The 15,705-nt window shown below is 43.3% G+C and overlaps 1 protein-coding gene across 1 annotated transcript in view; it reads left to right on the top strand.

Moving 5' to 3' along the window:
• The first annotated feature begins 906 nt into the window (after positions 1 to 906).
• The window catches only part of LOC125488080, a 36,632-nt gene continuing 21,833 nt past the window's right edge, over positions 907 to 15,705 (top strand). Inside the window, exons 1-3 of the mRNA XM_048620902.1 lie at positions 907 to 1,181; positions 11,758 to 11,911; positions 14,770 to 14,880. Of these exons, the coding sequence (XP_048476859.1) occupies positions 907 to 1,181; positions 11,758 to 11,911; positions 14,770 to 14,880 (540 nt within the window). The remainder of the gene's footprint in view (positions 1,182 to 11,757; positions 11,912 to 14,769; positions 14,881 to 15,705) is intronic.

The following is a 15,705-nucleotide window of genomic DNA, read 5'->3' as shown; positions in this document are numbered from 1 at the left end:
ATGGGAGCATCTGTGAAGGAAAATCAGTGTTAACGTTTCGCGTCAGGTGACCGTTCCTCAGAACCAGTAGAAGCGAGTTTTGCGGGGTTGCGGGACTATCAGCTTGCAGGCAGTGGACGTGGGTGGGGTGAGGGGGGTGGAATCACCTGATGAAATGTGGACAGTTACCGTAGTTGATACAATGGCCTGATGTACCATGCTGGGGCCATGGTCCAGGGCAAGATGGGAGGAGGTATCCGAGATCTGGCGCTCAGCCTCTCAACGTAGCCATCAATAACCCAGACTACAACAACACCACCCTTATCGACAGACTTAATTTTTTTAAAAAAAGTCAGGTTTGTCTCTTAGCGCATGGAGTGCAGTCAGTTTGAAGGAAGAAAGGTTTGATTGGGTGAGGGGGCAGACAAATTGAGGTGACCAATGGCAAGTCGATAGTGCTCAATGAACAGATCAAGTGCAGATAAAATGCCAGTGGGAGGGGTCCAGGTGGAGGAAGCGTGTTGGAGCTGGGCAAAGGGTCTGCGGGACGTGGAGACAACTGTTGTCCAAAGAAATGGGCACGGAGGCAAAGATGGCAGAAGAGTTTGACGTCATGACTTGCCCGAAATTCATTAAGGTGGGGACGCAGAGGGATAAAGCTGAGCCCAGAACGCTCAGCATTAGAGAGCGGAAGGTTAGGTGGGATGGTGAATACCCGACAGGAGGTGGGGTTGGGGGAGGGGATGGAGTCAGGGAAGGGAAGGGGAGAAAGGTTTCAGAGGGCTATGGGTACCTGTGAGTTGTTACAACTTGTGGGCCTTGATGCCACAAAGCAAAAGAAAATAAAAGTTTCTGGTTAGCCCAGTGAATGAGCCGGAGGATGAAGTGGAACTGCGGCGTAGTGCAGCCCTGAGCCAGCGTGATGCGATGTTGTTGGAGAGAGAAGTCGAGAGTGTGCATGTGACGCCACGTGGCACAGAGTGTGAATCTCAGCATGCCGCGAGAACAACTGCTTGTGGAGCATTGAACATCGCGGAGTTACCTGTGATTCTGCGTGGATTCAAAGCACGAGGCGTGAAAGATCATTCGGAATACAGGTGGAGTGAGTCTGAACGGGAGGCAGTCACTGGGGAATGTTATATGGTTGTGGATACGAGTTTTAGCAAATACCTGGTCAAATACGTGCGTGGACGAAAAGAAAGGTTAGAATGGTAATCCCGTCGGAGAGAGGAGCAGAACTTCTTCAAGGTGGGCATGCCGAGTAGAGATGTGGCTGTGAGTTAAATCCTAAATCAAAACCGAAAGAACTGTAGATGCCGTAAATCAGGAACAGAAACAATCGTTGGTGGAAAAGCTCAGCAGGTCTGGCAGCATTTGCGAAGAAAAATCAGAGTTAACATTTCGGGTCCCGTCAGCATTCTGAGGAAGGGTCACCGCACCTGAAACGTTAACTCTGATTTTTCTTCACAGATGCTGCCAAACCTGCTCAGCTCTTCTGCCAACTTCTGTTTTTGTTCCTGATTTACAGCATCCACAGTTCTTTCAGTTTTTTGCATAGACAAGAACATTTCACTCTGTATTTAATTAGTAAATCTCTATTTATTTAATCAATATTTTACAGTACTATCTGTAGGTTTTAGTTAGGATTCTCCAAATAATCTAGATACAGATTCTGAAGTAGTTATAGATTCACCTATGTACAAAAACATCACTCGAAGTATTAGAGGAAAAGATTCAAATAAAGTTATGAGAACGAACCAGCATGAGACACTAAAAACAGTTCCCATATCATTACAGGGAGAAATGAATCATACATACCGAAAGTAGCAGACTTCAGAATGCGGGGTGAATGAACAGACTGTAAGACACCCAAAGACGAAGGTAGAGGCATCTAGTAAATACTGCAAGAAAGAAACTGCTCAGAATTCGTTTGTTTAAGAATTATAACGTTCTGGGTTAGAACTGATTTGATAAAAATCGCAAAAATCTTTTTTTTTTTGCATTTTGAGCTTAGTAAGGCATTTAAACGGTCCTTAAGCGATAGGCAACAGTCCAATTCAATGGCAGTTAACACAATGCACCTGGCAAATATCTGGAAAGGAATATACTTGAATGCGGTGTCCATTGTGAAGAGTCCCAACAAGGGAGATAAGAGAATCTGATAGACAACACGAAACCATGAACCAATGGTTGAACACGACCCTGTCCATCTCTAGCTGTTCAGTCATATGTTTAGCTTAACTGGAAATATTTGTAATTAATTAATAATGTGATTGGTCTGTAAATGGTAAAGGCGGGATGAAACGAGCACATAAAAATGTATATCTTCCTTTGTTCTGGGTGAAGAGCTTTCTGGATTTTCAGAGGGTTTCTTCCCACCGCTGTAATTTCAATAAACTCTTCGGTGCTGGAAGTGAACCTCTATGTGTCGAGTGAATCATCTGGACATTCCACTCCAATAATAAGATTATGAGGGGCATGGACAAGCATCCGTTCTCCTCAATCAAGGGTTCAATGACAAGGCATCATCATTTTCAAGTCATAGACAAGAGAAAGGATTTCTAAATCTACAGGGTGGGTGCGATTGGTTGGGGGGAGAGAGATCTGTATTGCATTGTCTGGGACGTGGGCTTTGCAGGCAGGCCAGAATTTATTGCCCATCCCGAGTTTTTCCCATTGAGAAGTTGGTGGTCAGCTACCTTCTTGAACAGCTGAATTCCATGTGGAGTCGGTAGACCCTCGGCAGAGAATTCCAGGATTTTAACCCTGCAACAATGAAGGAATGGCGATATATTTCCAAGTCAGGATTGTGAGTGACTTGGACGGGAACTTGCAAGTGTTCCAACGTACCTGCTGCCCTTTTCCTTCTAGATGGAAGTGGTGGTGGGTTTGTTAGGTGCTGTCTAAGGATCTTTGACGAATTTCTGCAGTGTATCTTGTAGAAACTGCACTCTGTTGCTACTGAGCTTTGGTGGTGGAGAGAATGTGTACTTGCTAATGTGGTGCCAATCAAGAGGAGTACTTTGTCCTGACTGGCGTCAATCTTTTACAGTCTTGTTGAAGCTGTACTCATCCAGGCAATTGGGAGTATTCGATAAGACTCCTAACTTGTGTCTTGTAGATGGTGGACAGGCCTAGGGGAGTCAGGAGTTGATGTAAACGCCGAAATATTCCTATCCCCCTGTAACTACTGTCCTTATGTGGCAAGTCCAGTTGTGTTTTTGGTTAATGGTAATTCCAAGAATGTTGATAATGGAGAATCACACGTTTGAATTGCAAGAGGCTATGGTTAGATTGCCTCTTATCGGAGATGGTCTTAGCCTGACATTTGTGTGGCGTGCATGCTACTTGGTCCTTTCAGCGGAAAACTGGATATTGTCCAGATCTTGTTGCATTTGAAAATGCACTGCCACAGTACCTGAGTAGTCGAGAGTAGTGCTGAACATAGTACAAGCATTGGCGAATACCTCTACTCCTGACCATATGATAGTCAACAGATTGATCTCGGGTAGGCGGGTAATGTCTTATGAGGAGAGATTGAGTAGTTTGGGCTAGTACTCATTGGAGTTTTGAAGAATGATACGAGGCTTTAATGAACCATATAAAATTCTGAGGGAACTTGACAGGTTAAATGTAGAGAAGTTATTTCTGCCAGGAAGAATCTAAGACCAGGTTGGCATTTTCTCAGAATAAGACGTGATAGGCCGAAGGTCTTCTTCCGTTTCTGTACAATTCAATGACATTCTCCATGAGAAATGAACACAAAACAAAAGTGGTCATGAATGCAGTGAGTTTTATTCACACAAATGCAGGAAGTAGTGACCAAACAGCTGGGACACAATCCAGGAGACAATGCATTCAGCGTCAGGCAGAGCCTTGGGCTTGTCACTCTTATCCAATCGTATCTCACAAGTGCTTGCAACATTTCAAGAGCAAAAAACACTTCCCATTCTTTTGACTTTATTCTCTGTACACACTCTCAGTCTTCAGCTCCCAATTGCCCATGCCACAACTAAATGTTAAATTTGGTTCAAAAGAGAAGAAGAGATTCCCGAATGACAGAATGTTGTGGCATAGATCAGCCAATTGTGTCTGTGTTCCAGTTTGATTCCCTCAAGCCAGTCGTCTGCCTTCCTCTTCCATCCCTGCACATACCTTCTATCTCAATGCCATCCAATGTTCCTCTTTAATGCCTCCTTCATCGATGCACAGTGCTTCACCTTTCCACTTTGCAATCTGAACAAACTGAGCTACACAGAGGAGCAGGGCTGTGTGGCAGTCTATTCAAAGCCCTACCCTTTCTCCCTGTTATGCAGAGAGCATCATCTTGCCACGCAGCAATGAAGTACCCATTACCCGGAACTGATATTGCAGGCAGCCTAGAGCAGGTTTACCAAGGCTCATCCCAGGTAGGCAGGGACTATCTGATGAGAAGAGATTGAGCAGGGTTGAGACTGGATTCATCAGAGTTTAGAAAAATTAGATGGTGTCTTGTTGAAATACAGTAGATCCGTAAGGGACTGATTCGCTTTTCAATGAGACCATGGCTGATATGATCATTCTCAAACACATTTTACTGTCTTTTCCCCTCGATTCCCATTCCTGATTAAAACTCTGTCTGTCTCAGCTTTGACTATACTGTGCGGGAAAGAATTCCACAGATTCTCCGCCCTTTGAGAGAAGAAATCCCTCCTCATTCTATGTCTTAATTGGATGTTCCCTTGTTCTTCTGGTTCTAAACTTTGCCACAAGGGGAAGCAAACTCTCTACATCTCGTGTCAAATTCTCTATAAGTCATATTTGTTGAAATAAAGTCGCCTCTCATTCCTCTATAACCTAATGAGTCAACCTCTCCTCATAAGACAGTCCCTCCATGGGATCAGCCTCCAAAGCCAGTATATTTTTCTTCTTCTATAAGAGCTCCAAACCTGCTCAGGGTATTCCAGCTGTGGTCTGACTAGTGCCTTGCGCAGCTTTAGCAAAACCTTCCCACCTTCACACTCCATTTCCTTTGAAAGAAATGTCAACGTTCAACTTGCCTTCCCTATTTACTGCTGAATCTTGGGCGCCAACATGTTTTTGCAGGGGGAATTATGCACGAGGACCCCCAAAGTCTTCTGTAGGTTTTTCCAGGTTTTATTTTATTTAAATCATATTCATCTCCTTTATTCATCCTGCCAACATGCATTACCTCTCATTTCTCCACATCACATTTCATTTGCCAAGTTTTTGCCCACTCACGTAGCCTATCTCTCTCACTATGCAGATTATTTGTGTCATTCGCACCACTTGGTTTTCCACTCTTTTTTTGTACCATTCACCTTCGTGCATTCACCTCCCTCATCCAAGTCAGTGAAATACATTGTAAATAATTGTGGTCCCAGCACTGTTCACTGTGGCAATCCATTAGTTGCAGGTTAAAATCCTGAAAATGTACTTCCCCATCACAACTCTATCTTGTTTTCATTCGCCAAGCGTCAATAGAATGTAGGAGCAGTAGTAGGCCATTCGGCTTTTGAGCTTGTTCCGCCATTCAATGTGATCATGACTGATCATCTTACTCGGTACTCTGTTCAGACATTCTCGTCATAGCTTACTTTAACCCTAAGAACTATACAAACTCCTTTTTAGAAACATTCAAAGTTTTGGCCTCAACTGTTTTCTGTGGTGGAGAATTCCACAGGCCCGCCAATCTCTGAATGAAGACATTTCTCCTCATCTCCTCACTGCATCCTTAGACTTTAACTCTATCTTCCTACAGAACACTTTGTCCTGCAGCCAACCTACTGACTCGTCCGGAGATCTAGTGGTTGTACTCAGCTACATTTTGTAACAGTGTGAAGCATTTGGAACCGCCAAAGCTCTGGCACTACTGCCCAATACACAAGAGTATTGACAGATGATGATCAGTCACCATCCTTTCCTTAAACACACTCATCTGTATTCAGCCTAGAATATGTAAATCTTCTTTATCGTGGTATAACTGGTGCTGGAGCGAAAGAGTTAACGAAACCTGTTAGTTTGGAGCTCGTAATTATCACCAGTCTCCAGGGATCTGCATCGTGTTACTGGTCACTTTCCCTCTTATGTTTAAAAAGCCGCTCCTTTCAAGGAAATGTTCCATAGTGTGGGTGGAAGCATCATCTCCACAGTTCGAGGCATCAATGGTTCCAAAGATAGACACAGAGAGAGAGAGACAGAGAGAGAGACAGAGAGAGAGAGAGATCAGAATCTGACAGCAAGAGGCTGGAACTTCAGAACAAGTGATCAGAACCTGATAACAATCAATTGGAACGATACTACAACAGATCAGAATCTGGAAACAATCAATTGGAATAACATTCAACTTGGGGAGAATAGACTGGAATATTCCTTCAATGGATCAGAATCTGGAAACAACGGACTGGGCATTTACAAGTGATTTCAGGAGTCTATCTTGGTATCTTTTCATACTTTCCACGTATTATGATCGCCCCTCATTACGATCTCGAATACAATATCTACTATACATAATTGAATGTTATTACTATCCTATCATTGGTTTCGTTGGAATATCTGGTAAGTCTCTGTATCCAACTATTGCGTTTAAAAGAAAAAGCTACCTTTCAATTCATGAGGCTGTTTGCCACTTGCTCACTCTCCTGCACTCCCATGCAGCTGTCTCCTTTGTTTTGTTGACCCGTTGTATCCTGACATTGGATATGGAAAACTTCTGTAAACATAGAGCATAGAATATAGAACAATACAACACCAGAATGGGTCCTTCAACCGCGAAGTTGTGCCAAACACGACGCCAAATTAACCTAATCAATTCTGTCTTCCAATGGCCCATGTTCCTTAATTCCTTAAATATTTATGAGCTCGTCTGAAATTTTCCTAAACGCCCTTGTTGTATCTGCCTCCACCAACACATCTGGTAGCCTGTTCCCAACTCGTGCTCACTAGAATTAAATATTTCAACTCTGGAAGAAAATTATTCTGACCATCAAACTCATCTTTGTGTCTCCTAATTTTATGGGCTTATATCAAGTCTTCCCTCAGCCTCCGCCACTCCAGAGAATCAACGCGATTTTTTCATGTCTGTCCTTATAGCTCGTACCCTCTAAACCAGGCAGCATCCTGCTAAAATTTTTTAGCACCATCTCAAAAATATCCACATCATTCCTGTAATGTGGCTTCCGGAATTGAATGCAGTACTCTAAGTGTGGCCGAAACAAGGTCTTACAAAGCTGCAACATGAGAACTTGACTCTCGTACTCAACCCATGATCACTAAAGGCAAGCATGTCATACGCCTTCTTTACCATCCTAGCTGCTGCTTGTGTGGCTACTTTCAGGGAGCCATGGACTTGAACCCCAAGATCCGTCTGTACATCAGTGATATTCAGGTCCATTAACTGCATACTTTTACTTAACATTTGATCTCCCAAAATGCAGCACCTCACCCTTACCCGGATAAATCTCCATCTGCCATTTCTCCACCCAGATCTGCAAATGCTCCACAGTCTGCTGTATCTTTTGACAATCTTCTGAATGAACCACAACTCCAAAGATCTTTGTATCGTCTGCAAACTTATTAACTCACCCATCTAAATTTTCAACCAAGTCACTTATATACAACACAAACAGCACAGGCCCTAGTGCAGATCCATGCAGCACACGTTTAGCCATGGAGCACCTGCCAAAAAAGACACCCTTCCACCACTACCCTCTGTCTTCTATTGGCAAGCCAATACAGTATCCAAGCGGCCAAGTCACCATGGATCCCAATCATCTTAATCTTCTGAATGATTATACCACGAGGGACGTATTCAAAAACCTCACTAAAAGCTATGTAGACAACATAGACAAGTTTACATCGATCACCTTCATCACCTCCTCGAAAAATTCATTCAAGTCAATAAGGCATGACCTGACCCGCACAAAGTCATGCTGACTGTTGCTAATTAGGCCATTCTTTTCCAAATGCGCATAAATGATATTGTGAAGAATTCTCTCCAATAGCTTCCCATACAAAGATGTGAGGCTCGCCAATCTATAGCTTTTTTTGTTATCTCTATTTCCCTTCATAAACAGAAGAACAACATTGGCTACTCATTAGTCCTCCAGGACTTTTCCAATGGCTAGCGACTATACAAAGATCTTGGTCTGTGAAGTGCATGAGGGAGTTATTGTGTTTGGATAACCCCAAAGTCATATAAGCATGTTCTTTCATCATTCTGAAAAGTTTGATTCGTGTCTGCCTTTAATATTTACTTTTGGGTAGATCGAAGTTGTCCACATCAGAGCAGAATGTAACATTTGTTCCTTGACAACTGGCTCCAATCTTACTTCATTTTGAGCTTGAAACAGGCTGTTCCTATTCTTTATATTTGTATTACAGGCTGAAAAATCGAAACAGAGAAAATAGGAGCAAGAGTAGGCCAATCAGTTCTTCCAGCTTGCTCCAGCAGTCAGAATGATCATGGTTGATAATGCAACTCAGTCCTCTGTTCTCACTTTCTCCTCATACCCTTTGTCCCCTTCGGTCCTAAGAACTTTATGTAACTCCATCATGAAAACATTCAGTCTTTTTGTCTTAAACTCTTTCTGTGGCAGACAATTCCACAGGCTCACCACTCTCTGGATGGAGGCTTTTTCTCAATATTAGTCCTACTCTTTATCCTTAGAGTCTGACAGCCAGGACTCCCCGATTATTGGGAACATCCTTCCTGCGTTTACCTGTCTAGTCATTTTCGAATTCCACCCCCCAACCCAACTTTATTAACTCTAGTGAATATAGTCGCACCATCTCAGCAATTAGTCTCATATCGTCTCATATTCATTAATCTCATATCCTCTCCAATATGAGCTCGAAATTGTCACAGTCTTCTTTGGTTCAAAAACCAAATGAAACAACATCTGCACATTTGCAAACTCAAACTCAACTCTTTAGAATCTCAGTTGACCACACTTCAGTCACAAAGATGCATGAGCAAAACTCATCGAACAAATGGTCACCCCCCAGCTGATTAATGTTGTGTTCACTTGTCAACATTCATTCCCTCTGTGACTGTACCTCAATGTGAAGATCCTCTTTATTATTTGTGCATCTTTACAAATCCCCAATGCCAATCTCCTGCCCATTTTCAACATTCCTGTGCCTTTTGTCAAAATCGTTGTTTCTCTAAACATTATTTTTATTATTAGTTCTCTTCAAGATTTGCCCCACTTGGGGTATGCGCTGGTAAGGTGGTAATGACACAATTAGAACGATCTAGAATCCGAGCACAGGTTGGACATGAAATGACATGAAACTCACAATGACCATAAGAACGAGGAGCAGGAGTAGGCCATTTAGCTTTTGAGGCTGTTTCGCCATTAAACACCATCGTGGCTGACTTCATCTCGGTCACAATTCCACTTTTCTTCCCGTTCCCTTTTGCCAATCTCTCCATAAATATATGTCCACCTCCTCCTTAAATTCGGTCAGGATCCCGGTGTCCACCATACTCTGTGGTAGAGAATTCTACAGAATTCCCGTTAGGGGAAGCAATTCCTCCTCATCTCTCTTTTAAATTTATTTGCCTTGAGCCTAAAACCATGACATCTTGTTCTAGCCAGCTCCACAAGGGGAAACTTCCTCTCTAAACTACTATATCAATCTGTTTTAGCATCTTCTAGACATCAGTTAGAACTGCTGTCATCCTTCTTAACTCCAGACAGTATAGGCCTGAACAACTCAAAGCTCCTCATGCGACAAGCCCTCATCTCTGGAATTAATTGAATGAACCTCCTCTGAACTTCCTCGAATGCAATCACAATCATCCTTCAGTTTTGGGAGAAAAAACTAGACACGATACTCCAGTTGTTGCCTCACTAATGCCTTGTACAGAGAAAGCAACACTTCCCTATATTAATAGACCATTATTTCAGCAAAAACAAATACCAGAAATTACATTCTCACACTGCATGACCTTCTGTATCTGTGCACAAGTGTTCTGCAATTCATGATATCATGTTAGGTAGTGATATTTGATTTCGATAAAGACATGTAAATAAAGACTAGACTCATGGTCACCCTTTAATTATTGTCAACTATCACAAAATAACCCATCTTGTGCCCCACTGATGTACCTCAAGAACAGAAATGTTGTCCTCTTAACCTCACCTGCATCCTTAGGGAAGCGATTGAAATGATGGTCCCTATTGTTAATAACCCATGAGACATACAACCCATCATTAAATGGTTAACAACCTTTATTTTAACTTCTTTACTTTTCTTTAATTCACGGGTGGGACATTGGTGCGCCTGGCTAAACCAACATTTATTGCCTGTCCCTATTTGGCCCTTTTAGAAGGTGGTGGTTAGATGTTTTCTTGAAGCTCTGCAATCCGTGTTCTGTCGTCAGATCTGAAATGCCCTGAGGGAGGGAATTCCAGGATTTAGATCCAGCGACAGTGAAGGAAAGGCGATACACTTCCAAGTCAGATTGATGAGTGGCTTCGACAGAAACTTGGAAAGAGCTGTGTTCCCATCTATCTGCTCCCCTTGTCCTTCTCAATGATCATTATCCTGGGTTTGGTAGGTGTTCTATTGTTACAGCCTTGGTGAATATCTGCAATACATCATGTAGACAATTCTCACTGCTGCCGTTGAACCTGAATGTTGAGGGGGTGCGGGGAAATGTTAGTGGATGTGGTTACAATCAAGCAGGCTGCTTTATCCTGAATGATATCAAGGTTCTCGAGTGTTTTGGACTTCCACCCCTTCAGGCAAGTGGAAAGTCTTCCATCGCACTCCTGACTTGTACCTTGTAAGACGGTGGACAGGATTTGGGAAGGAGTCAGGAAAGGAGGTATTGTCTGCAAGATTCCCCGTCCCTGACCTGCTGTGGAATCTTTCACAACACAGGACTGCTGAGGCAGTGCCATTAAATGTACTTCAGGCTGATATCTTGGAATCAAGTGTTAAGGAGAAAAGGCAGAAAAATCGTGCTGAGGGTGATCAGATCAGCCACGATTTCACTGACAGTAAAAAAAAATGGGGAAGCAAGTGTTGACGATGACAAAGACACGTTCAGAGGGTGGGACAACAGCTGATAGATGAAATATAATGTGGGGAAATGTGACATATTGCACTTTTGGGAAGTGGAATAAAGGAGCTATATATTACTTAAATGGAGAGATTGATAGGCTGAATGCCTCTACTTGGTACCAACTTTATTGAAGACTTTCCACTTTAAAATGCTGCTCATCCAATCATATCCTGTTGCCAAATTCGATTCTATTGTTCCCCTGTGAACAACAGTTACTCCTTTGTACATGAACACTGGGTGATACCACAAAAGACAATTTGCCTCTTAAAATGCAATTGTTATGTATCAATATGTTTGCTCTGTGTCGAAACATAACACAACTCAGTAAGTCCTCGATTGAACTGATATTATTACCACTACCTGTATGTAATGTTACCGTCCTTATTTCCCTTCCTCGCAGTTAACCTTCTCACAATTAGGATTCTGTCTCGCAGAAGATGTGGTCTCTCTAATTGCATGACATGTTATCTGATGGCCATGGCAGTTTCAGATCTACTGGTCATTATCTTCGATCTGACTTTGAGACAGTTGCCAACACTTTATCGAAGAACGTTCTCCTCTCTGTTGGAATTTCCCGTATGCAACATTCATGCTGTCCTGCTTTATGCAGTCACTGACTGCTCTGCCTGGTTCACCGTCGCGTTCACCTTTGATCGATTTGTGGCCATTTGTTGCCAAAAGCTGAAAAGTAAATATTGCAGTGAGAAAACGGTGGCCGTGGTCCTGGGGACAGTGACTACAGTGAGCAGCTTGAAGAAAATTTTCTGGTACTTTGCATTAACGAGCGAGTATCAGCAAATGAACTTCCCCTGGTTTCGTGCTGCATTGGACAATGTTCGGTCGTCTCCGGTCTGGGTAACAGTTCAGTTCCTCCACAACATACTAACTCCATGTGTTCCAATTCTATTGATTTTACTCCTCAACATCTTCACAGTCAGACACATTTTAGTGAGCAGCAAATCCCGCAGGCAACTCCGTGCTTCCAGCAGTAAGGAAACTCACAAAGACGCAGAGATGGAGAGTCGATGGAAATCCATAATTTTATTGCTGGGTATTTCCGCCAATTTTATCTTGTTATGATCAACATTAATGATTTATTCTCTCTGGATGCGGATGTACAATTTAGGTTTAAAATCTGTGTGGATCGACAGTTATGTGCAGGAATTGGGTTTTATGTTGCAGCTCCTGAGTTGCTGCACTAATACTTGTGTCTACGTCGTGACACAGAGTAAATTCAGAGAATAGCTGAAGAATATGCTTAAATGCCCTTTCACCATAATTCTTCAATGCCTGCAATGAGGAGAGAAAAATTCTGAGAGAGGTGCCAGTCTTAAGCAACGGTTCTTGATAACTGTGTATTCACCTAAAATACTTTAACATCCTTTAAGAACCTTTAAGAGCGCTTTATAGGTATTCAACCATCACAAGGCTTCGGATCATTCATTGCACAACACCATAAGGCCATTGTAAGGCTATTCAGCCTTAGGAATCTGTTCCACCATTTGATATGAATAAACCTGATTTCATCTCGGTCTGAGCTCCACTTCCTTCCCCGCTGTCCACAACGCTTTAGTCCATTACAGATTAAGAGTCTATCCATGCACAAAATCAATTTACTCAATGTTGCCTCATTTCACCACACTCCAGAACAGTGAAGTCATTGACAACACATTGAGACAATTAATTCCGCCTCATCTTTTCTAAATCTACTGTCCCTTGTCCTAAAAGTACGACCTATTATTCTAGATTGACCGTACATAGGAAACGACGACTGCACATCTACTTTGTCAATCATATTTAGCAGCTTATCCTCCTCAATTAGATCGTAGAATCCCTACAGTACAGAAAAATGCCCTTTGGCCCAACAAGTCCACACTGACCCTCCGAAGACCATCCCACCCAGAACCATTTCCTTACCCTTTAATTCCCTTGGCTACACATCCCTGAACACGATGGGCAATTTAGCATGGCCAATCCACCTAGTCTGCACATCTTTGGGCTGTGGGAGGAAACTGGAGCTCCCAGAAGAAACGGGGACAATGTGGAAACTCCACACAGATATTCGCCCGAAGGTGAAATCGAACCCGGGTCCCTGGCGCAGTGAGCCATCATAACTCCACAGAGTACAGGTCTGAACTTCCTCCAATGCAGTAGCATGCTTTCTCAAATAAGACGATCAAAACTGTATACAGTACTCCAGATGCAGCCTCACTAGTACCTGGTACAGTTGCAGCAACATTGTCCTGTTTTTACATTCCAGCCCTTGAAAAATAAATCCCAACATTCTATTTGCCATTCTTATTCCTATCTTTTCCTGCATTCGAACTGTCTGCTGTCATTATGCCTTGTAATTCATTTAATTCACAAGAGGAAAGTAGGGCGTGTCATTTGAAACAAAAGAATAAAGAGCTTTTTCTTCGAATGAGACATCAAGGTCTCCGATTTTCAACTCTCAGTAACGCCGACAATTTCTAAATAATGTTTGATGAAAGACGGCTGTGGTGAACTTCCGGCTTTTTTTCTCCCATCACACTTGACCCCTGGGTCAATCTAAAGTCTATCTCTCTCGGACTTGAAGATACTGATTGACTCAGACTCCAGTTCTGTCCTTTTGAGGTGGGGTAGGAGAGGTGGGGAATGGGTTTGTGAGGGTGGCGTGGAGGGAAGATTTCAAAACACTCATGATCCCCAGGAGACGAGATATCGCCCCATTTTAATCTCAAGTTGCATTTCGAGCCTATGAATCGTTTTAGCCACTCGAATGTCTTGCCACCTAGGGCTCATCTATCTTTCAATCAGATCATGTCTGAATCTCTTGAGCTGCATTGACCCAGTTATGTCCAACCTTCGCTCATCAGGCAACCCCTACTCATCGGCAAATTAAAAGGGGTTTCTTCCTTTTGCAATGACCTCACCCAAATCTCAATTGCGTCTGCACTTATAGATAATCGTGAAATCGGCCGACTCAGAGTGTTATGACATACCTTTCGGAGCTGGTGAGACTTGAACCTGGGTTTCCTCGTCATGACATCGAAGCACTACCACTGCACTACAAGGCCTCCTCGGAGATGCAAGAAACGAGAGATGTCAGCAATGTAGAGGTGAAGTTGTAAGGATTTTGAATCAAACTCTTCGGATGTGTTGTGCAACATTTCCAGCACATATGCAAATTGCACCCAGGTGTTCTGCTTTGGAGACAGGAACACCACAACTGCGCCACAATCATTCGACTACCGCGCCTGTATGTTGACATTTGATGAATCGTGATCTACAAAGTTTATAAAATCATGAGGGCTGTAGATAGTGTGAATGATAGTTATCTTTTTTCCTAGGATCGGGAATTTCAAGACTTGGGGGTGTGCATATTTAAGACGAGACGAGAGAGATTTAAAAAAGATATGAGGAGCATTTTTTTAAACAGAGGATGTTTCTCGTGTGGAATGAACTTCCTGAAAAAGTGCTGTATGTCCGCACAATTACAGCGTTTACAAGACATTTGGATAAGAACATGCAAAGGAAAGGTTTAGAGGGATATGAAGGAGGCAGGTGGGATTACTAGAGCTTCAAATTATGTTCGGTGTGGACTGGTTGGACTGAAGGGTCTGTTTCTATGCTGTATGACTTTATTACTCTCGTGTCCCTCTGTACTGTAGCATTCTGCAGTTTTCCAATTAAATTATCCTGGTTGCCCCACTGTGTATGTCTGGTTGCAGCTCCACTCAGACCGCATGGATCAGTTAGAGGAGAAGTTGGAAGCGCTGAGGAGCATACAGGCGGCAGAGAGTGTGATAGATCGTAGCTTCAGTGAGGTGGTCACATCGCAGGTACAGTCAGGTAGATGGATGACTGCCAGCAGGTGGAATCTCCTGTTACTAAATCCCTGCTAAACAATTTCCAGTTTTGGATATAGGTTGGGGTTGGGGGCGGTGATAGCCTCTCAGGAGAAAATAGCCATGTATTTGGCACCATGACTGGATGTGCTGTAGAGCTGGATATGGAAAATCCAAAGCGAGCAATTGTGACAGTGGACTCTCAATCTGGGGCACAGAGAAGTGTTTCTGCAGCCGCAAACAAGGCTTCAGAATGATGTGTTGCAAACATCACCACCGCACCACCTCCACCCCTCCCCCCACCACCCCCCACCCCCCACCCCCGCCCAGTGCCAGGGCCAAGAACGTATCGGAGCATTGCACCATATTCTCAAGGGTTAGCGTGAGCTGCCAGAGGGCGTTGTACATGTTAATACCAACTACATAGGTGAAAAAAGGGATGAGGACCTGCAGAGTTAGGCAGGAGATGAGAAAGCAGGACCTCAAGGATATAATCTCTGGATTGCTCCCGCTGCCATGTGCTGCTGAGAATAGAAACAGGCGGATAGGGTATATAAATGTGTGGCACAGGAGCCGGTGCAAGGAGCAGGAATTCAGATTTGTTCGACCATTCGGATCTATTCTGGGGCAGAAATGACCTGTACAAAAAGGACAGGTAGCACCGCACTGAAGGGGGGCCAATATTTTGTTGGCAAGATTCGTTAGAATCGAGCAACTGGGGAGAGGGGAAACTGATCTAGCAGGAGGATGGGACCCAAAGCTGTCGTGAGGCAAGAAAGAAGGTTGACGATGGTACAGCTGTTAAGAGAGAAATTTAAG

Source organism: Rhincodon typus, chromosome 49 (genome assembly GCF_021869965.1).
Source record: "Rhincodon typus isolate 14 chromosome 49, sRhiTyp1.1, whole genome shotgun sequence".
In the NCBI taxonomy this organism is placed as follows: domain Eukaryota; kingdom Metazoa; phylum Chordata; class Chondrichthyes; order Orectolobiformes; family Rhincodontidae; genus Rhincodon; species Rhincodon typus.
The sequence above is the reverse complement of the archived record's forward strand: the minus strand, read 5'-3'. Positions and strand labels throughout refer to the sequence as shown.